The 23,330-nt window shown below is 44.3% G+C and overlaps 1 protein-coding gene across 1 annotated transcript in view; it reads left to right on the top strand.

Moving 5' to 3' along the window:
• Window positions 1-23,330, top strand: part of gnai2b (guanine nucleotide binding protein (G protein), alpha inhibiting activity polypeptide 2b) — a 46,521-nt gene that overhangs the window by 15,702 nt on the left and 7,489 nt on the right. The window contains exons 2-4 of the mRNA XM_012822676.3: window positions 17,614-17,656; window positions 19,420-19,561; window positions 21,391-21,551. Of these exons, the coding sequence (XP_012678130.1) occupies window positions 17,614-17,656; window positions 19,420-19,561; window positions 21,391-21,551 (346 nt within the window). The remainder of the gene's footprint in view (window positions 1-17,613; window positions 17,657-19,419; window positions 19,562-21,390; window positions 21,552-23,330) is intronic.

The raw sequence follows: 23,330 nt of genomic DNA, 5'->3' as shown, positions 1-23,330 counted from the left end.
TCGTTCCTTTTTCCAGAAACGTTCTCCCCTCCCAGATATATCTGAAGCCTCTGAAATAGAAAATGTGAAGGCGGCCATAGCTGTGGCATGCAGGAGGATATGAGTGAAAACTACCCCTGCAGAAACTGCCTGAGTTTCTCAAAGGGGCCCCATCATCGTTGTGTGTTCTCCATATCCTATGCAGTGGTTCTCAAAGTGGGGGGGGGGCGCGAACACTCTCCAGGGGGGGCGCGATGTCACAGACGGAGAAAAAAAAAACTACCGCCGACCTGTCACTGGTTAGTGAAAGCTCCCTCAGTGGCGAAATGCAAGGGGCTGGACTGACCCAAACAAATCAAATACGGTTTTGCTCCTGATCCACCAATCAAAACGGAGTTTTATCATTTGAACGCGAGTTGCACCTAAGTTTCCGAGTATAAAAAAAAACCGCAGGCATTGGTAAGCGTTCACCCTGAGACGACACTCTGCAGAGTTTGTTCAATTTCTCTTGTTTCCTGTATCATTCAGATATTCATTGCTTTATAAACAGTCTTTTTAAAGACTCACTCTTTCCTTAGTAATACCTTACTGCGCTTGCAGTAGGTCTATTCGTAGCCTATTCTAAGGAGTAATTTGCTCCACAGTCTTTTGAAAAAGCTCGTAGCCCGAGAGCTAGCCTAGCTAGCTACCTTCTTCCAACTGTAGCTAGCCCTTTTCTCCTTAACACCTACCTTTTCATTTTTGTATCATCCACCGTGTTGCAACAAATAAAACACCAGCACTTGAATACTATTTTGTGCTGTCCCTGTCTACATTGTGTACAGTTAGTTTTGTTAGGAATCATTGCCTAGCACAGCCTTATCCTTATCCATTATTCGTGTCGTTCACAACCACACATACAAGAACACGACGTTGAAATTAGAACTTTATTAACAGCAAACAAACACAACTATAGACACGTTTCTGATTCGTAAAAGTCAGAAAGAGAAGCCTGTGGACTTCTTTAAACATGAACGTGATGGCCTCCAGCAACAACGAACCACCATCTCCAAGCAGTGTCTGGAGGCATCCAATGTAGTTGCTCATAGAATTGCTAAGCTTGGCCAACAACATACAATTGCCGAAACACTAATTTTGCCGGCCGCGCAAGACGTGTAGAATAGGAGCTAAACTCAGCGCAATACCTATGTCAAATGACATTGTATCACGCCGAATATCAGAAATCAGTTTGGGTCCTATTTCAAAGAGGACTACCGTTCATTAGCCTAAGTTCGTGATCCATTTCTCTGCTCAGCAGACGAGCTGTCAATAGACATGAAACAGCAGCTGAAGAGTGACAGTAGACTTAAGCATCTCCCCTATTTCGTCATTCTGGATAGCAATGATCAGCTTTGCGACATAGCCTTAAAAATGCCCCTCTTTTCCGCGTCGACATATTTGTGCCAGGCAGGCTTTTCAAGACTTGACTGCGCTCAAAACGTAATACCGCAACCGCGCACAGATCGAGGATGACCTGAGGATATGTTTGTCAAACATTGCCCCAAGATTTGAGAACCTTTGCAGTGCAAAGCAGGCTCATGTCTCACATTGACAGACCTGTAGGATTTTTTTTGTAAAGATCACAAGAGGCCCATAATAATAACAGTATCCAAATGATAGCAATAATAACACTAATTATTACAATACAATAATAATAATTGGTCGATAATCATTAATTATAATAATAATAACATAATGATGGTGATTTATAATGAATAGCCTACTAATAGGCCTACTATTACTGATAATAATAATAACAATAATAATAATAATAATAATAAATAGTTATAATAATTGTCTGTATGGGCCTAACAATAGCCTAACATTGATATGTGTTAAATTAACTTTTACTACGTGTTGGTTGCAGAGAATCAAAGTAAGGACCGCCACACAGAGCAATAAGTTTGAGTTGAGTTTACTGAGTTTTAAAAGAGTACAAGATTCAGTCTTAGGTGAGTTCACACAAGAGCTCCGTCACCCACAACTGGAGAATGCATTCTGACATCATGGTACACAGATTCTCCTTTTAACCCTTAGTTGCCACAATGTTGCTTAATGGTGGATCCCCTGAGGCTGTAGCTAACTAACTCCTTAACAATGGAGTCTCAGTGTGAGAAGTCCGATTCTCACAGTTCAACTGTTAATCTTATCTCGTTCATGTCCCGTGGTGATCTTTTCTGCCCTCAAAAGTTATAGTTTACGGCCCTTGTCACTGCTTGCCTTTGCTGTCCCTGCATGTCACACCAGCAGCGACACCTCAGGGTAATAGGCCTCTTTAAATGAGTTATTCATCTGTTTACTGTTTTGAACTCAATTGCCTGACATGGACTCCAACTGAACTGTTTGTTGATGACTAAACATTGGTGACCTCAATAAACTTGATTTTCTCTTACACATGTCAGGCCTATCAATAACAATATGCTATCTATCTATCTATCTATATATGGTGGTGTAGTTGAGGGTGGTGGCGGCGGGCCGCGGGCCGTGCGCTGGGGGGCCCCAACTACCCCTAACCAGCTTTGGGGGGGCCCAGCTTGCAAAAGTTTGAGAACCCCTGTCCTATAGCATAGATACATCTCTCTCTCTCTCTCTTTCTTTCTTTCTCTTTCTTTCTGTCTCTGCCTCTTCTTTTGTTTTTTTGTTTTGTTGTTGTTCAGAGCTTTGGTACAGCTGGTCATGAGAACAGTCAGACAGAGAGAGTTTGCAGTTCTTCCACAAATGCAGTGGATTACAGAGATGTTCTCTCTCTCTTTGTCTCCCTCTCTCTCTCTCTCGCTTCCCCTCTGGTGCTCTCTTTGTCTCTTTCTCTCTCTCTCACTCTTTCTGTCTTTACCCACCCCGGGAAGCAGGGGGAGGTTTGAGGTTGTTTTTAGCCTCTTGGCAAAAACAGAGGAAGTAGAAGTTGACGTTACCATGCGCAGCAAGGGTAAGATTTCCTCTCGAAAACCACCTTCAGTTTACAGGCAAGTATGCCCTGCACAGATGCATCCACTCTCTCAGTGTTAAGAGCCAAAACACAGACATTCTTTGGATGCACTGACTTCGCAAAAGCCTTTCTCTTCAATGGAATAAAGAGCTGTGCATTTCTTTAAAATAATATTCAAGAATAAAAAAAAAAACTGATTTGAAATGGAAATGATGAAGAATATCAGTCTAACAATAAGGGATTGATCCCCCCCCCCCCATTTTGTCAAACTATTTTGTAAATGTGTTTGGCCCGCTCTGTATGATGTCACAGTAGGCCTACATCTGCATCTGCAGTGTTCTTCAGTACTCTACGTGGTGGCCCACTGCACCACATATTTTCCATCACTGATTGAACTCATCAGTGGATGTCATTAGAATCCGGTGGGACCAGAAGTCTTTTGAGAGCAACAGAGACCATGTGCGAAGAGTAATTAAGAGCCATTTTGTAAGGTATAACATCCGTCTTTTTAAGCTCTCATGCCTCGATCGACAACAGATACATGCCCTGAACATACCTGATTTAAATAACTTCACTGAGGGGGGATATGAGATGAGATGAGATTCTAAGGAAGAAGAATCTGTTCATAGACCCACCAAAGGCAGGGGAGAGCAACACTGACTGAGGTCAGAGCTCCATGTAGTGCTTTTCAGGTCTGGAAACAACAAGGATGGAGTAAGATTTGAAAAGCTGTGTCTGGTTTAAAAAAAAAATCATGCAAACGTGTAACTAGATTGCTAGAACAGCCTCCACGTTATACTTTGAGAGCCTGCTTTTCTGCTCACATGAACAGGATGTGTGGGGCTGTGGCGTGAGTGACGCCATCTCCATGGCAACGGAGGACTGACCGCAGCACCAGCTGCCTGACAGCAGACCTCATTTGGGGTGTTATAATTCTGTCAGCCTGGCGTGAACATGCCCACCTGACCCATTATAAAAATATCATGTCCAGCCCTCAGCTAAGGCCGTCAGTCAGTCAGTCAGTCAGTCAGTCAAAACAGTGGAGGCGATGCCTACGAAAGACCAATCAGGAAGCCACCCACAGCCCAGCAGAAATAGAAAGAGTCGACACTCCAGCAAGGCGGAACTGATACCAGAGAACTGGCAGAAAACTTTTCAAAGGAAGCCAAGGCAAACACAAGCAGAGATGATGACCTTGTTCCATGCCAGTTCTCGGGCTTTATTTCAAATGTTGATGGGCTGGGTTGGTGCCTGAGGGTGTGCGGTGTTCCTCCCTTCTTCTCTTGCCTTTTATTTTCACCTCCTTTCTATCCTCCCCTGCTCCCTCTTTTGCTTTCATTTAAACACAGTCTGTACACGCGGCTGCTGGGTTTTCGTTGTTATTGTCTGCCCATACAAACGCAGAGGAGAGCTTCTTCCAAAATACACCTGATACACCACAGGAAGTGATGCATGGTAGTTCTGACAGGGTCTGAAGTATACAGTGATAATAGTCTGCATGCATACCGATATGCCTAAATATATGTGTGGTTAGTGAGTAGGGTTATGTTCTCTTTTCCCAGTTTGATTTTTATATTGATTAACACTCATTAACACTTCTAACATGGGAATGTTCAGTTTTACCTGCTAGGCAGTCGATGTTAAACACAATATTACATTTTGAGCTGGACCAGTGCATCATTACTTATGGATAATGACGAGATCAATTCTGCAAGCTAATACTTAATGCTCATACACACACACACACACCCACACCCACATCCACACACACACACACACACCCCCACACCCCCCCCCCCCCACACACACACACACACACACACACACAGTGCCTCTAGTAACCCTCCAGCGATTTCCTCTACATTGATGTATGATATTGAATTTCTTCCTTTGACTTCTTGTGTCTATAAATAGAAAACATGACTACATAACATATATACAATTGTCTCCAGTTGTGTTGTATGGCATTCCAGAGGGACTAACATAATTGGGCACACAATATGCCTGATTAAAACATGAATGTTTAACATAAAGATTTCAAAAATACAAAACAGCAAATCCTCTGTTTCACAGGTTACATATTATCCCTAACCCCAAGAATAAAATCTCACCTTTTTATGGAGGGTTCAAGCAAGGTTCTCACTTCTTTCTTCTGCTGTATACATTTGCGTAAAGGACATTGTAATTGTTTGGCTGTGCTCATGGAACAATGGTACATTGATTGGGATGGTGGATTGGCAAATAAGAAAGTTCGACTCTCTTTGAGTCTTTGCTTCAACCTACCATAGATGTCCTTCCATTCTATCCAAATCCCAACATTTTTTACTGTCAATCTAAAGTCTCAATCAGACATGCCCATTTACCCATCCCCTCAGGTCACAGAGAGAGAGGGGGATGGAGAGAGGGATAGAGTAATCATCTTGTTTGTGGATATGGCTTCCAGGCTTTCTGATCTATTAGAGCAAACGGTGGTTGTTATTGGTTGTGAGTCACAACAGGGATGGATGGTCCTACAGGGTGCTTTCAGTGTGATAACGCCGTCATGCTGGGCTTGGCTGAGCCTGATGTTCAGACCCACAGTGGTGAGTACAGAGACAAACACCTGCCTCTGGGTTACATAAGAGCCCACCACCAGCCCCCCCCCCCCCTCCAGCCCCCACGTGCCCGAGCTCACCAGCTGCACTCTCCATCACTGAGCCTCATGATGACAGCGGGCTAAACGCCTGGAGTAGTTAGCGCAGGTTTTCGAGGCCCAGGAAATAAACAGTAGGGTTCTTGTTCACCCGGCAAGTGTCCTTGTTGTTGTAGTATTTCTATCTGGTGTGTTTGAAGTTAAATATTTATACAATTATACAATTAACAATAATATAAAAAAAAGTATTTTGTAAGATTTGCTTTCCAGCATGATGTCATGGCATAATAATAAGAACATTGTAATATAGGTATTTGTTTCAAAGTACTGCATAATAGGTTAAATGTTTTTACTGTGCCTCTTGGGAGATTTGGTTGAGTACCTCTGACAGAACCAATCACCTGAGCTAATACTGTGTTTTGAAGGACATTAGAACTGTAACAGTCTAATGTGTTCATGAAGTGGATGGGTGGAATATTTAATTGTTAATATCTGAGCCTTGAATTATGATTAAATTATATTGTGATTCTTCAAGGGATATATTTAGATGTATTGGGCTTTTTATGGATGTTCGTGACTTGATCTAAAAGGGTTAAGCCTCTCCTTTCAATCCCTTTCTCTCCTGTTCACTGTGCTCTTTTGGAGGAGCACTTCTGCTCCATTTGCAAGCCCTGAATGGGTCTTAGAAAGGAGTGACCAGAAGGGTGGACACAGAGAGAGAGAGAGAGAGAGAGAGAGAGAGAGAGAGAGAGAGAGAGAGAGAGAGAGAGAGAGAGAGAGAGAGAGAGAGAGAGAGAGAGAGAGAGAGAGAGAGAGAGAGAGAGAGAGAGAGAGAGAGAGAGAGAGAGAGAGAGAGAGAGAGAGAGAGAGAGAGAGAGAGAGAGAGAGAGAGAGACCAGAAATGTCAGAAGAGGACAAGCAACAAAGAAAGAAAGGAAGGAGTGAATAGATGAAAGAACATAGACCGGCCTGAAAGGGTGGTGACAAAGAGTGAGTGCAAGTAGAGGAAGAAGAGTATACGCTATAATATACTAAACTTTTACTTTGTTATATCAATCTATATATAGAGAGGTTGAAAGCATCTGTATGATCACCACTCTCAAATTTCCAGAGGTGACATTTTGATTTCCTAGTTTTCTTTCAAATCAAACGGTCGACCTGGATAAACTTCCACCTGTCAATCCCTTTCTCCAACCTGACACATCATCCTTGACCACCATCCTCTCGATGCGTTTCCTAAGCATGTTGTCTGACCTGGTCTTCATGCCAGAACCACTTAAGAGTTGAGATTACGCCCCACTGCATCTCATCTGAGGAACGATCCCAAATCCAAACTAGCGCCATACTTTTTTGACAGTCGGATCCAGGCAGGCAGTTCCAGTGGAATCCTCCTGCGGTTGGGCTGTCAGTTACCTTAGCGTCTCAGCAGTGGATCTGTCTTCTCCTGTCAGTCTCACGGCAGTCCTCGGAGGCTCCTATCTGTGATGGTGCCTATATCGCATTGGGGATTTGACCGCCCGCATCCCATACTTTGACCCTCTTTTGTGGTTTTGTTTCAAGTTTTCCCAACTTGTACTAGCAAGTCCCCTAAAGCACCAAAGTCAGTACAGTATTGGCCCTAATTTCATTGACAATTGGGCAATGAGCAAAGCAATGAGCCAAGCAACGAGCAAAGGCCATTGTGCATGAACTAAAGCTATCGTGGTGTGTGGGAGCATTGCGCTGATCCCATCCATGTTTGCACTCAGGGTCTTGCTCATGGTATTAAATTAGCAGGATGATTTTGCCAAGTTATTAAATTTGCTTTAGTTCATGCGGGGTGGACTTTGCTCATTGCTCACTGCTTTGCTCGCTGCCTGTCAAATGAAATTAGGGCCCTATGTGTCTTCACAACAGGTTGTGTTTGAGTTTCATTGTTTACATCATATAATTGATTAATATCTCAGATGTCCTGGAAAGGACTATTGAACCCAATCCGGACATGTCTCAAACTGAGATGAGGTTGTAGGACATGTCTCAAACTGAGATGAGGTTGTAGGACATGGCTCAAACTGAGATGAGGTTGTAGGACATGGCTCAAACTGAGATGAGGTTGTAGGACATGTCTCAAACTGAGATGAGGTTGTAGGACATGTCTCAAACTGAGATGAGGTAGTGCGATCAGAACAGCAACTTTCGTTGTTTTAGCCTTTCTACTGGGGCGTTCTGTCGTCGGGTGAACAGTCACTAATGGAAGCTGTTGTAACAAGCTTCGATACTGATAATTGATTCAACATGCCTTGATGCTTTTGTCCTAAGTGGATTATGTGGTGACCTATCCATGAAAGAGACAGCATTTTTTTCCCCTCGAGCTGGAGTTCCACATTGAATGAATTATTTAGCAGTCAGTGACCTGCTTTTTGCCCAGAGCATCTCGCCAAGCCCAGAAGGCACAGCACGCGCTGTAAAAAAGATGGAGTAGGAGCCGTTGTGCTCATCCACATGTGAGTATTCAATTCAGGTTTGATCTGCAGGTGCACACAGTTTTGGTGGCTGAAAATCCATGCTTGTGTTGTGGTGGGTAAGTCTGAGCCGAGTGCTGTGTATAAGATCTCTGGCGTGCTCTAGATACCAGCAGCTCTGTGAATACAGCCCCCTCTCTGTCTGTGCTGGTGCCTAAATTAAAATTTGAACGCATCTTCCACACGCTTCCACACGGAGGCCTAGTCACCAAGGCCTCGTTCACATACTACTCGTTCACATACTACTCTTTCACATACTACTCTTTCACATACTACTCTTTCTCATACTACTCTTTCACATACTACTCCTCCTTAATTGGGCTGTTGTTCCTATACAAATCCCTGCCTGATTCCTGCGTTTTTTTCTACCCTCTTTCCCTTCCTGTTATTACTCACTTTCCTATTTTTTTCTGTCCTTTTTCATTCTTTTCCTTCCCTTCTCTTCTCTGCTCAGTCTTACCGTTGTTATTGTGTTCCTTCTTGGTGTACTCCATCCCATATCTGTTTATTTCTTTTCTATCCCCACTTTACCTCATCTGAAAGCCTCCATTTTATTATTTGAATTTCATGTCCCTCATGTCGGCTCAACCCCACTATCCTCTCCGAATCCATTTGGATCAAGTGAGTCCTGCAGTACTGCCAGCCGGTGGTGTGTGTCGTGGTGGTGTGTGGTGGTGGTGGTGGTGGTGGGGGGGGGGGGGGGGGTCATCTGTAATTACACCGTGTTTATCAAACACGCCGTGGGAAGAAGCCCGATGGGGCAGGGCTGAGGACGGCACTAGCTGTCTGCATCGATAGCCCACTGGCTCCAGTGCTGTGGAGACTGAACGCCTCCTGTACCGCATGCATCCCATAATGACCCCTTATACAGCATGGATGGAAGACCTCTTGGGAGCTGTTCAATGCTTTTCATCTCAGCGGGCAGTAAAGGGATATGAGTAGTGTGTACATATATAGTATATATCCACAGGAGGTACACATTCATACAGTCAGCTATGTGAGGCATGTCATTTTAAGGCTTTTGAAAACTACAGGCAGACAGACAGACTGTGAGTGACCTGCAGTGGAACTCTGGCGCGGATTCTGGGCTCTGGTCATGGATTTGATGAGTTTCAGAGTGGATTTCAGTCTCATGAGAACGAGAGCAGGAAATGAGCCATGTTTTGGGATGTCTTTTTTAAAGGGGTTGGCACAAAGGTGCTTTAATTGAAATGTAACCAGGATGCCAGTGACCTGTGGAAAGGCAGGAGAGTCATTATAGGTTGACATCCTCATCACTGATTTAATTTTTTTTTGAAACGCCACACACACACACACACACACACACACACACACACACACACTAGGGGTGGGAAAAAAATAGATTTCTCTCGATTCTCTCTAGAACGATTCTGTCTCGATTCAGAAAAGTTCATAATCGATTTTTTAATAAAAAAAAAAAAATGTAATTATTTTTTTATTTTTTTTACACATTCATTTTGTGTTGAAATGCAAGCTGCATCGATTATTGCATTGTTCATAGAAAGTCATAATTGTGACAAGGAAAAACTTTTTCTCTAATAAAAAAAATAGAGAAGGTAATTCCTCTGTTGATCTTCTTTAATTATCAAACTCAAAGTAGGAAGTGATTTGAGACTGAGTAGCAAACTCAAATGTTTCAAAAATCGAGATGCATCGATAATTGTTTTATCGGTTTAGAATCGATAATCGGTTTAGAATCGAATCGTTTCGTGAGGTGCCAAGAGATTCCCACCCCTAACACACACACACACACACTACTTCAGTACTCTCCTTCCATTCTGGTATGAACTGAACTGAAAGGCTCTGCCTTGTGGGTAAGGAGGTCACTGTGCTTCTCTCATTGCGTTAATTAATGAAGGGGTGCGGTGGGGTGGGGATGGGGGGGGGAATTGTGGCCTCCTGGATCTCATTAAGACACCTTTTGTTGCCAGCCTAAATGACACCAAACAGAACCAGCCTGCTCCAAAGCCCACCCTGCCAAAGCCCAGCACAGAGCCTGCTTTGTTCCCATCCCATCCCATCCCATCCCATCCCAGCCCCTCTCTGCTGCCTTCTCATCAGGGATGTGAGGCCAACGGATCTGTGAATAGGAGTTTTGTCATCAAATACGTACACAAATGGACCAGAAAACCCCCCCCCCTTTCCCATATTCCTCATTCCTGTTAATGCCAATCTGTTCAGATTGATCCTTTCCACCAAAGAGGTCTACAATAAAGCAAATGGTGAAAGAGTAATGGTTGCCTTTTTTTTAAATTTTTTTTACCTCACGTTAAGTCAGTCTTGTGCGAGCGCTTGCTGGATGTGAGGCCATCTGTCCAGGAGAGACATTCATCAGACGGGGAACAGCAGCATTGCTCAGAGCTGCTTATCTGGAGAACTTTGATGGAGCTCATTTCCATTCTCCTGCCAGCCTGAGCTCGGTCTCCCGGCTCACTGAAAGGCACCAGCCTCCTGCATTTACAGTTTTTAAGACTGGCCTAAAAACCTTTCTATTCAGAAAGGCGTTTCTTACTTTTTTTAAATGTATTTTATTATAGGTTGTTTTAACTATGTTCTTACTATGTACTGTGGCACTCTGAGACTCAGCTGAATGTAGAGTGCGCTATAAATTAAATGAATTATTATTATTATTACAGTGAAAAGCCTCATATGTCCTCCAGTAAGTGATTCACAGGGACCTGATAACACGATCGAAATCATTTCTGCAGGTCCGTGTCAATTACTTTGACATTTTACATTTTAATTATGCATTATATATCATCACATGCATACATATCATGGTGCAGCCGTAAGGGCATGTATGCATATGATTAAATAGGGTGGGAGTGCTTCTCTAGCTGTGAGTCAACTATGAAATAGGAAATATTTACAGAATAATTACCATATAATTCAGTCGCACAGCTTTTGGCATGCTGGTGCATATTCTTGACATCAATGTTCCTTCAGTTGACATTATTAAATTACATGAGTTACCATGGCCAAACCATTCATTCTGTTTTCATGAACCATATGGAATGTTAAGAGCTGAAGTGTACGTTAAAAATTGTGTTCTACTATTATGTAGGTCTGGGATCTCAAATGACATTTGTTAGTGAAGATGACCTACATCTTCCACATTTGGGATCAGGCCAGACAGATGTGATGGTTCTCCTCAGAGCAGCTACTGATATGATGTGCAGTGAATGAAATAGTCTTCTGATATGATGTGCAGTGGATGAAATAGTCTTCTGATATGATGTGCAGTGGATGAAATGGTCTTCTGATATGATATGCAGTGAATGAAATAGTCTTCTGATATGATGTGCAGTGAATGAAATAGTCTTCTGATATGATGTGCAGTGGATGAAAATAGTCTTCTGATATGATATGCAGTGGATGAAATAGTCTTCTGATATGATATGCAGTGAATGAAATAGTCTTCTGATATGATATGCAGTGGGTGAAATAGTCTTCTGATATGATATGCAGTGGGTGAAATAGTCTTCTGACCCATAGGGACCTCTCTCACCTTGCTTTTAATGACAACTCCCTGCTTTCACCTGGCCAATCAGAGCTGCAACAACAGCACACTCAGCACTAATTAACGAGCGCTGGGTACATCAGGACAAGGGATGGGAATAGAAGCCCTTTAATTAAAGCCTGACTTTCTCCCCACAGTCAAGGACTCCGAGTAAACAAGTGAACTGTTATTCTTTTAACTGTTATTATTTATGGTCTCCGAGGGGTTCATTACAGGACGTCCCGGATGGCCATTAGTGGTTATCAGCAGGCCAGAGCCGCCCCCACAGAGAGGAACAATACCCATCCAGGGGAGAACTGCAGTGTGTTGAGGCTTCAGCTTCAAGGGCTTTTTTTCCTCGAGCTTGTTTTGAATGGGGCAGGGCAGGGCAGCAACAGAATGTTTGCTTTAGGATTAGTGTCCACATGGTGCACGGTCTGCGTTCTGAAGGGTTCCTTCTGCTCCAGGGATCGGAGGTCCATTTACAGTTGCAGGCAGATGAAGAAAGCTGTTGCATGGTTTTAGGTGTAATATAAAGGTCACTTTTTGGGTTCTTGGTTCTCATTTGTGAAAGAGAACTTGAAAGCCACTGCAGTTTCATTAGCAAATTCACATACTACTTCAAACTCTTGTTTGAAGACTAGCTCGGCATGGCACAAAAAACTATCGGAAAACCATTTTTAGTGTAGCATGCCTTTTATAAAACTCAATAATGCAATGACTATTATCCAGCTGACTTGTTCAACCTGCTCAATTACTGCCATTTATAGCCTCTCCATGCGGGTGACCTGAGCTATTACCTTTTCCGTCTCTGGAGTAGTTCTGCTCTGGTCAATATTGATCAATGATGAGAATACTGATTTGACATTAGGACTCAGATGTTGGCTATTTTTTTTCTCTCCCAGGCCTGGAAGGCACTGACTGTCTCGCCTGAATCCTCTTATGTTTATGTTTTTCATTTATTTTTTTAAATAGCCTGAAGCCTTGTCGTAAATGACGGCCAAATAATATGCAGTCACCCAGAGCAGAGTCTTGACAGCCAGCCACATGTAAATGACATTCTGTGGTCTTTTTTATGTCTGAGGGAGCCTTTGGGGACTGATGGCGCGTTCTGGACAGCCCTTAGTTAGAGGCTAGATTAGAATAATTTCTCTTAGAAATGTTGAATGGTTAGTCTGCCTTTGAACCACAAATCTCTGCTAAAAGCCTTTAGTTATAAATCTGTGTTTAGAATCCCTCGGATTGCATCCCTGACTCAGTCACTGCAATGCTTTGATACTGATACGATATAATGATTCGGTTTTTGTGTAGCTTATCTTTTAATTATTAGGAAAGTCTACACTGCAAAACTACATCGTCCATGCATATTCATCCTTGGCAGGATATTGAACTGAGGCTTCAATTAAATGAATTAACTCTTCATATACTGTATATACCATTGGCCCTTTGTGGGCTGTGTGTGTTTTAATTACAGAAAAAGTCCCCCTCCTCCCCCCCGCTTCCGTATTTAGTATTTACCTGACAGCATTTCTGTAATAAACTGTAGCAGGGTAAGCTGCAGAATGTGCTAATATATACTGGGGACTTTTATTGTCATAAGCATAAAGACCCTTTTAGTCTTTCACTATGGATAATGAGGCACCTAACCTCCCTTGATAAATCATTCTATCCCCCGAGGGATCTCAGTTTCCCGTGAAGTAGTGCGTGAATCAAGCCTCAGATGCTAACAGAAATCAATAGTGATCCCGTTAGACTGGAACAAGAAACTGCTTTACTTTAGTCACAAATTGGATATCCCCTTTTAACACCAGTATCTATACTTTAATCAACATTTATTTTATGCCTGTTGCTCAGTAGAACTACTGTGTTACTGCCACTGCATTTAAAATGGTGGTCATATTAAACAGGAGGTTCTGTTGGACTCTCGTTGCCTCTGTAATTGTCTCTTCTAATGCCACCTAATGCATTTCAAGAACTCTTGATATAGGGATGGGGATGCTGATTTTGAATAAGTCAGGAATGTTTATGAATCATCATGCACTTGATGAAACATGTTGCATGTTTCTTTATCCCTCTTGGACAAAATGACCGAAATCATATTAACATTATTAGTATATTGCTATATAGGGCTATTAGTGAGATAGTACTACATGTTTAATTCCACACACCCATTAGGCCTAGTTCAAACAACATTCCCCCAATATTTGAATTGCTCATACAAATGATCTGTCACATCAGATACATTATTTGTTTGCCCACCAACTTCCCAGACAGACAGAAACGCTGCTGCATATTTGAAAACCCGGTGTCCTTGGCTGAATAAATCACCGATGTGTTCATTTCTGCCACCGATGGAAGTGTTCCTCGGTGGCATGCAACAGTGGTGGGGAGCTGTAAGGGAAGCATAAACAATGATGTTTGTCTACATCCTGTGTTCCCGCAGCCGGACCCAGGAGCATTGTAATGGAGGCCAACTCTGCGATGGCTAGGACTGCATCAGGATTGCATTTCACTCCTATATTCATGCAGGGCCAGACTCACATATAAGCATGGATCCATAGCGTGGGTTCTGTCCCTATGTGTCACTGAAACAGCGGTGGGTTAAGGAGAACACAAGCCGTGTTGGATTAACTGGTGTTATTTCATTGCTCCGTGAGGTCCGCTTTTGTCATTGCCATGTAACCAGGCAACAAAGTAATTTACACTCATTACCAAACAGTTTTTATTGATATTATGCGGCACTATTTGATCATTGTCATACAACTAAATGATCGGCTCTCCTTGCTAGTTAGTTTGGATGAAAGCTTCTTTCAAATCGATACATGTGGTGACTGTCAAAGGTTGGAGATAAGCCCTGCAGCTGTCAAAGCAGCCTGGCTTTAATTTGGAGTTTAGTTCCAACATTTGTTTGCACACACACACACACACACACACACACACACACACACGCACTCACTCACGGAGAGGGAGAGGGAGAGGGAGAGGGAGAGGGAGAGGGAGAGGGAGAGGGAGAGGGAGAGGATTACAGACAAGGAAATTAGGGGTAATGCAGCTGAAGTGAAATGCGAGTGACAGCTGACGTGGGCGTTTGGAGACGGTGTGGTCATTACGTGAAGAGACGCTACCTCCAGTAGAGATCAAACTCTCTGATGATAACACAGCACCTATCTCCTCCGAGGCTTATTGGCTTGCCGGCACTACGCAACAATGAGAAATCAATAACACTGATAGTAAACAACACTGGCAATAGGAAAGTAAACAAGAGACCAAAGACCAAATACTCTTGGATAAAACCCCAGAAAACAAGCTGAAAATGAAGAGATTGATCAAAATGACAGTAAAAGGAAGAATGAAAAAAAAGGACCATAGAAGCAAACCAAGGTTAGATGAAATTCCTTATTGTGGAGCCAAAGGCTCGGTGGAAATCTGATTGAAAATCTTCATAAAACATCACTGCTTTATTGCGTATCAGAATTATTTTTTAGCAAAAGCTCAATATTTCTGTAGTTTCAGGCAGGCCAATGGGATTTTTCTCAACTTCAAACATCAAACTCTTTCCATCTTGCCACTCGCATGTGATCTATGGGACAGCCATGGGTAAATATGGTTCATTTAGCCGCGGTGCACTAGTAATGCATCATTACCGGGGCGGGGGTGACTGCTGCGTAGTGGCTACCATAAATTCACACCATCTGAAAGATTCATGCATCCATCATCAGTAATGTACTGCTTGTGTTGTTGTGACTCCCGAACTTTATTGAATCGCATCGATCAAAACCCTATGCTCTGCTCAACACTAGCGTCCTCCGCCACGCACTCAGAAAAGGGAACGGCAGCTAAATCACGCTCACTTTCCTCCCTGAGCAAGCTCTTGTTTACATCGGAGGACGCAGAGCAACTCGGCGTCGGCTGTCTGATGGATGACGGCAATTTCCCAGGCGGGCGTTTAACGGAGGCGAGACTCCTTGTGTGGTGAGCGCGGTGGACGCCTGGTTCAGACCGGCTTATGGAGTGCGCTGCTTTCGCCGATGATTGGGGATAAATTGCTGTTTCATTGTAGTGATAAGCAGATCGCAAAGGGAGGGGAGGCACCTCATGCTTCACACCAAAGAGTAGGGATGGACAAATGGCCTGTTTCTGTGCCGTGCGTGTTTCTTTTGTCCGCAGCTCCCTCCACCTTTCTTTTCTCTTTCATTCTCTCTCTCTCTCTCTCTCTCTCTCTCTCTCTCTCTCTCTCTGCCCTTAAGGGCCTGACTAAGATGAGTGAGAGTGATGGCCACTGAGTGGGGTTGACAGGGCTGGGGTTGGGACTCTTGTCTCCTCTTGGCTGTCACTGCCACAGTGAGCTCATGCAGACAGTCAGGAGGGGAGGTCAGTAGAAACATAGGCTGGGACCACAGCCCAGTGCAATTCAGCACAGCACAGCACAGCTCAACACAGCTCGATACAGCTCAGCGCAGCACAGCGCAGCACAGCGCAGCTCAGCACAGCACAGCACAGCGCAGCTCGGCACAGCACAGCGCGGCGCAATTCCACACAGCTCGAAGCAGCACGGCTCGACACAGTTTGGCGCAGCACAGCTGCACACCGCACAACTCGATGCAATGCAACACAGCATAACACAACACAACACAACACAACACAGCTCAGCACAGAGTAGCCTACATCAAAGTAAAAGTCAGAGGTTTGTTTCTGGGCTGACATCTGTGCCCATGTGCACAGAGTGTGTGAAACATAGGGGTGGGGAAAAAAAATCGATTTTTCGATTTCTCTCGATTATCTCTCGAACGATTCCGTCTCGATTCAGAAAAGTTCATAATCGATTTTTTAATAAAAAAATAAAAAATAATTTTTTTTTTTTTTTTTTTTTTTTTTTTTTTTTACACATCCATTTTGTGTTGAAATGCAAGCTGCATCGATTATTGCATTGTTCATTGAAAGTCATAATTGTGACAAGGAAAAGCTTTTTCTCTAATAAAAAATAGAGAAGGTAATTCATCTGTTGATTTTCTTTAATTATCAAACACAAAGTAGGAAGTGATTTGAGACTCTGAGTAGCAAACTCAAATGTTTAAAAATCGACATGCATCGATAATCGTTTTATCGGTTTAGAATTGATAATCGATAATCGGTTTTGAATCGATAATCGGTTTAGAATCGATAATCGGTTTAGAATCGAATCGTTGACCACTGAATCGGAATCGAATCGAATCGTGAGGTGCCAAGAGATTCCCACCCCTAGTGGAACACATGCAGTAAATACAGTTGCATGAAGTTTTACAGCCATAGTAACTAAACCACTAGCACTCCAATGGGGGATGGGCATGTGTGAAGAGCTGGTGGCAGTGTTGAGTGGAGGACAGGGCATTTTGTCTGAGTAACAGTGATGGGAGCCGAGGATGAGGCCGTGGAATATCAACAAGGATGCAGAAGGGGCTTGGCTGGAGTTGAGCCTTTTGTTTTCCCCCTTCACCACCCTGTCCTTCTAGCTCGTCACACGGGATGACAAGTGACCCCCGTCTCTCACACACACACACACACACACACACGACCTCTGACTGCCCATCATGTGTACTCACACCAGTGTTGCCTGCCCAGCCTCGTAAACAAACATTTAGAGGCTCCAGTGACCATCAGTAAACACAAGAGACAGAAGAACAGCAGTGACAACCATGTACAAGATTTGAGAGAATCACATGTGTTCATTATGAATGTGTAAAACATCCATCCCCCCCCCCCCCCCTCCCCCCAGCCCCAATGGAAGAGTGGTGTTTTTGAAGACCCCATAAAATCATTTCTCAGTCCAGACAGTGTGATGGCGATTCAGACAGAAATCCAAATCAAATTGGGGTGGAACAGCCAGAGCTGAATGTTTTTCTGCCGTTGATCTTATCTGCAGACCAGGGAGAATTGGCCTGCCTGAGGTGTCCCCTGTAGCTGTGTGTGTGTGTGTGTGTGTGTGTGTGTGTGTCTCTGTCTCTGTCTCTCTAACCCTGTCTGTCTCCTCTCTCCTCAGGTGCCGGGGAGTCGGGGAAGAGCACCATCGTCAAGCAGATGAAGTGAGTCCCTCCAGCGCCCCTCAAGTGCACTGGTGCTCTCTCTCAAAGACACCTGCCCTGACTTCTCTTTCCCCCGCAAGCTTGATCCGCCCTCTTTTGTTCTTTTGTCTTTCCCTCTCTCCTCTCCTCTCCTCTCTGATATCATTCATCAGTGTCTTTATTCTTATGAGCCTGTTGAGGCTCAGCGTAGACCTCTAGAAATATACCCCTGTGGTGCTCTGTCACTTCACAGACAGTATTGACAAGGATGTGGGTTGCAGATGGTCACCAGAGAATAGGGGAGGAGAGGAGCGTGTAAGAGGGAGAGAGGGAGACCGATAGACGGAGAGAAGGAGAGAGGGAGACAGACAGATAGAAGGAGGGACAGAGGTATGAGACTCGTCTGCTGGCTTTGGCAGATGCAAGGAAGGGACCCAGAGGAATCCGCATCCGCATGCATTTACTCTCCTCCAGTGCACACACACACACACACACACACACACACACACACACACACACACAATCCCCTCCCCCATCACCCCACACACACACACATGCTCACACACTGCGAGCTTGAGCTTGTCCTCTCGTGCCACTGGGATCAGGGAATCCAGTCCACTGTAGGATATGGGGCAGCTGGTTTTTTGGGGGGGGGGGACAAGGGGTGGGCATGGGGCTGTAGGTTGTGAATATCTTCATTATGCCCACACCACGGGGAGGGAACCATGTGCCATTTTTCATTGGAGGGGAGCCGAACGACATCTCAAGGCCGGATTAAGAACATAAATCATGAACATGTGTGCACACAAGCACACATGCCGTACAACAGCAATGCAGTGTATTACAAACAACAAGTGGTGTCATTCTTGCATGACTCACTCACACATGCACACACATGCACGCACATATATCTTATATATATGTAGCTTACAGCGACCGTAGAATTTCTTCATACAGATACTTTCACTTACGAGACTACACTGCCACTTTACTGTGACATGAGTGGACACCCTAACATCCCTACTCACATACGTACATACATACACACACACACACACAAACACATACATACATACTACTATAAAGGGATGCTGTCACACATGCCTATCTACTTCTATTGATGGAATAATTGCACACACAGTTTACCCGTGTGCAACCACTTTGACGGCAACCGTATATAACATAGCTGGTCTATGATATGGAAGTGGGATGCCATGCGTGGTGCATTCCCTGTCAGGGGATGGTTCTGTCAGGGGATTGTTCCGTCAGGGGATGGTTCCGTCAGGGGATGGTTCTGTCAGGGTTTGGTTCTGTCAGGGGATGGTTCTGTCAGGGAGGCCTTGGTCTGCATCAGAAATCCATAGTGAATGTGAGGGAGCACCTGCTAGCAGGAGTACCTACTGGGTTTGGGCTGATTTCCAGTAGCTCCTCTCCTCTCCTCTCCTCTCCTCTCCTCTCCTCTCCTCTCCTCTCCTCTCCTCTCCTCTCCTCTCCTCTCCTCTCCTCTCATCATAAACAGGCAGTACCCAAACACTGACTCCCTCCAGTTTCTGTTTATATTTGTCAGCATGCATGATTCATTTTTAATTGATGTAAATTATGCCTCTGTGCTACATTTGATGTCCTGGATTTAACATCAGAACCCATCAGAAAGGTGCATCATCAGCTAAATATGGCTTACAGAAAGTCTGCCCGTGTGCTGCCTCTTTTTCAACAAAGTTCCTTCCCCCTCTCCCCCCTCTCTCTCTCTCTTTCCCTCTCTCTTTCGCTTGCACCTCTTTCAGAATTATCCATGAGGACGGCTACTCAGAAGACGAGTGCAAGCAGTACCGAGCTGTGGTGTACAGCAACACCATCCAGTCCATCATGGCCATCATCAAAGCCATGGGCAACCTGAAGATCGACTACGGGGAGGCTGGCAGAGCGGTAAGTGTGATCCATAGCATGGTTCCTTCCTCTTATCTGGATGACTCACCTGTGCCAGACAAGGGTTCTTTCGGCAAGCTGAATTGTTCCCACTCAAAGTATAGCCATTGAGACACAAAAGGTTCTCTGGGTTTGATGAGCGTTCTTAACAGTGGAAACAATAATGTGCCCTTGTAAAGGGGTCTGCAAAGAACCATCAAAGGAATCTAAATATAAACTTTAATGGGTGGCCAGGTCTGTAGTTTTAAACTTGAATGGGTGGCCTAGTCTGTAGTTTTTAGTTTAATTAACTCCATAGTTAGACCCCCTCATTCAACAGCTGTGCTCAACAGCCAACCCAGGTGGTTGAAACATCTAATTTCTTAACTGGGATTATCTGGAAGAGGAGTTAGCTCTGGATGCCTGTTTCTACATGCTAAAAGACAGGTCTGACCATTTTCTTGAGTGGAAACGCAGATTGTTGCCCAGTTTTGCACCCCTTCCAAAAACAGTTCCTGTGTGTATTTCTTATCGTGTAAGTGTTGGAAGTCATTTTGAAATGCTTCTCCTACCCAAGTGCCTGAGTCTTGTCTGACCAGATTCAAATTTTCATTGTCTGTCACGGTCACCATCAGACACTTGACCTCCAGTTTGTCCTTCAGTGAGCTGTGCTGGAGTCTGTTCACATGCACTTGTACACACACACACACACACACACACACACACACACACACACACACACACATTTGTCATGAAGCTGTGGCTGGACATGCAGTGTAAACAGACAATCACTCGGGAGAGGAATAATTTCACGCCGTGTTCTTATAATGCAGCTTCAAAATGTGAAATATTCTATAACCCTTGTTGTCCTTATCTTGTTCCTTGGAGCCACGGGGGTGAGAAATTGAGCGTCAATACAATAATAAAGGCATTCCATATCATAATCCAATTCATTCCAGTGCTCTGTGCAGACACGATGAAATATTTATACATTTACATATACAGTCACACAGACCCCTGCACACGCACACGCACGCACACACACACACACACACACACACCATGCAGCCTTATTGATATGCATTAAAACAGCATTTGTGAATCCTTCGCCCTAATGTGCTTTGGTTATGTGGTAAGTGCGGGCGCTGTGTAGGCAGATCCTCTGGCTTAGGCATTGGGGCATGACCGCCCTCCTCAAGCAAACACCAGAGGTTGTTAAACACCTCATCTGCTCCAACTACCAGCAGTTTTCAGCAGCGTCCGCTCACTTAAGGCACTTAAGAGCTGTTTGTCAGACACCCAAATCCACAAGGGCCCTGTAGCACCTTTAGCACGGAGGTGTTGATGGAACATGACGGTGAAGCGGGCAGAGAACGTTTTTAAGATGGAGCTTGGCATCGTTTCGCTCTTAAGGCATGTGCTGCTGAACAACTGTCCGCCTTGGCTCCGTGTGCTGACGCTTAGTAAGCCTTAAATCGCCCCAAGACATCACTAACTTCAGAGAGCTGTGGAATCAAAAAGCACTCGTTGGTGTCCTGATGATTCAAGCCTTCACACTGCCAAACGAATGAAAGCGTCCCCTCTCTCTCTCTGTGGACAGAATGCCCGCAATGAGCTTGTGCTGCTTCCAGGACACACACATCATGAGTCATCACCACACAGTCATCTGTTAGCGCCAGACAAAAATAACAGAAAAAACCAAACAAACAAAATGTGACACAATTACTAAAGGCCATTAGTGTCTTAGTTTAGTACATTTGTCAGGTGGAGTCCTTTCATCATTATCTAAATTACTGTAGTCATTGAGTGTAGAACCACACTGACTTGTGATGCCCCCTCTCTCTCTGCAGGACGATGCCCGGCAGCTCTTTGCCCTGTCGGCGGCCGCTGAGGAGCAGGGCATCCTGCCCGAGGACCTTGGCAACGTCATGCGGAGGCTGTGGTCCGACGGCGGCGTGCAGAACTGCTTCACTCGCGCCCGAGAGTACCAGCTCAACGACTCTGCTGCATAGTACGTACACGGCTCAACCTAAACCGATTCAACACAGAGTCCTATAGAAATGATGAGATGTGAGGAGACCATGCTGTTTTCAACTCAACTTAGAGGAATAGGCAGAAAAAAGGGTGAAAGACGTGTTATTGTACTCCAGACACTAGCTTTTAAAACTGAGACCACAACTACTAAACCTGAGGTTAGTTCCTATTAAATGCTAAATGCTAAATACTCAAACTATAACTATAACTTTACGAGAGCTTTTCTGTGAATGAGTACAGGCTCCCAGTATTCCAACAAATTCTCTTTTTTTTTTTTTTAAAGCAGCAAAATGTTGGTGAAATAATAAATTTGAAAGAGAGACGGTGAGAGACCCATAATGAGTTTTATGTTAATCTGCTCCCACGGTTGAGTATCTGCAACTGCTCTACCTGCTCTGAATTTGTGATGACGCCAGCCCTCTGACTTGTTTTGCTGACTTCTCCACAATAATCCTAAACCGTCAAATGAGAACTGAGTAAGGTTGTGTGTCATGGTGATTTTTAGCAAAGCGGATTCGTTTTTCTGAAAAGAGAGATTTTGGGTTCAGACCGGTCTCTCCGAGCTAACTGTGTGTGCGGGAGCTTCAAACTGCACACTGAGCGCACAGCGGCACGGGCCGCTCCCATCTGCCGCCTCTCTCAGGGAAGCTGGAGCGAGGGGTACCTGTTCTGGTCACGACCGTCATAACGTCCTTTGGATGCTGCCTCAGATGGCGCTGGGATTGATATGGCTTCAGTTTCCCCGGCGGGAGGAAAAAAAAAGTTATTTATGCAATGTGGATTGGCCACAATGATGTTTCCAGAGGTTAATGAGGACAGTGGCGGGGGGGGTGGGGGGGGGGGGGGGGGGGGGGTGGTGTGTGTAAGTGAGTGTCTGTATCCCCATTCAGACAGGTGTCCTTCGTGCGCCCTTCCCGCTCATCCCCCCCCTTCCCGCTTAGATCCAGCGCTGATGAAAAATGAATCACTCCATCGGGGAGAAGTCACACAACTGAAGTCCTGATTGACCGTGAAGAACATTGGTATGCAGGTTTGATGGAAGCAGACGGGACAGCGACCTTTCTGATGGTCTCACGTGGAACTCGGGCCCTGTGCTCACGCTAGCGAATGCAAATGACAGCCAGCACACGGAACATGCTCATGTTAATGACACAAGTCATTAGCCACTGTTTTTGCAAGGGACTCTGGTAGCTCTCTATGTTTGCGGCTAAATGATCCATGCAGCAGCGACTACATGAGGTCTGCATTAGAGGAGATGATACAATTCAACTCTTCAAATAATATGATTACTAATTAAACTGCAAAAGTCCACGAAGACATACAATATTATTCTTTTTAAGTCTACAACTAATAGTGTTCAATATTGTTTAATTAAAAAAAAACATGTTTATATTGTTCTTGCTAATTATTAAGTATTAAGTTGTGCCTTTTAATGTGATCACTGTACACAACATCTAAAGGGATTATTATCTAAAATGAGTTATTAATGAAACTTTCAGCTCCCTATTATCCACAGCTGAAACAGGCTACAGCTAATACTACAACTACACTCAAAAAAAGCTATATATATTTACGAGGCACATTATTCCTCTCCGTACTCTGACCAGCAGACACACTGAAGCTTTGTCCCGAATCCTTGGGGTGTCAGTGACCTGTATGCAGACCCTGTTTAGAAAAAAAACTGAAATTCACACCTGCATAGAGGTACTCTCTCTCTTTCTCTTTCTCTCTATTTGTCTCTGCTCACACCTCTGTG

The sequence above is a fragment of the Clupea harengus genome, chromosome 5 (assembly GCF_900700415.2).
Source record: "Clupea harengus chromosome 5, Ch_v2.0.2, whole genome shotgun sequence".
NCBI classification, from domain to species: Eukaryota; Metazoa; Chordata; class Actinopteri; order Clupeiformes; family Clupeidae; genus Clupea; species Clupea harengus.
This window is presented reverse-complemented; position numbering and strand designations above follow the sequence as displayed.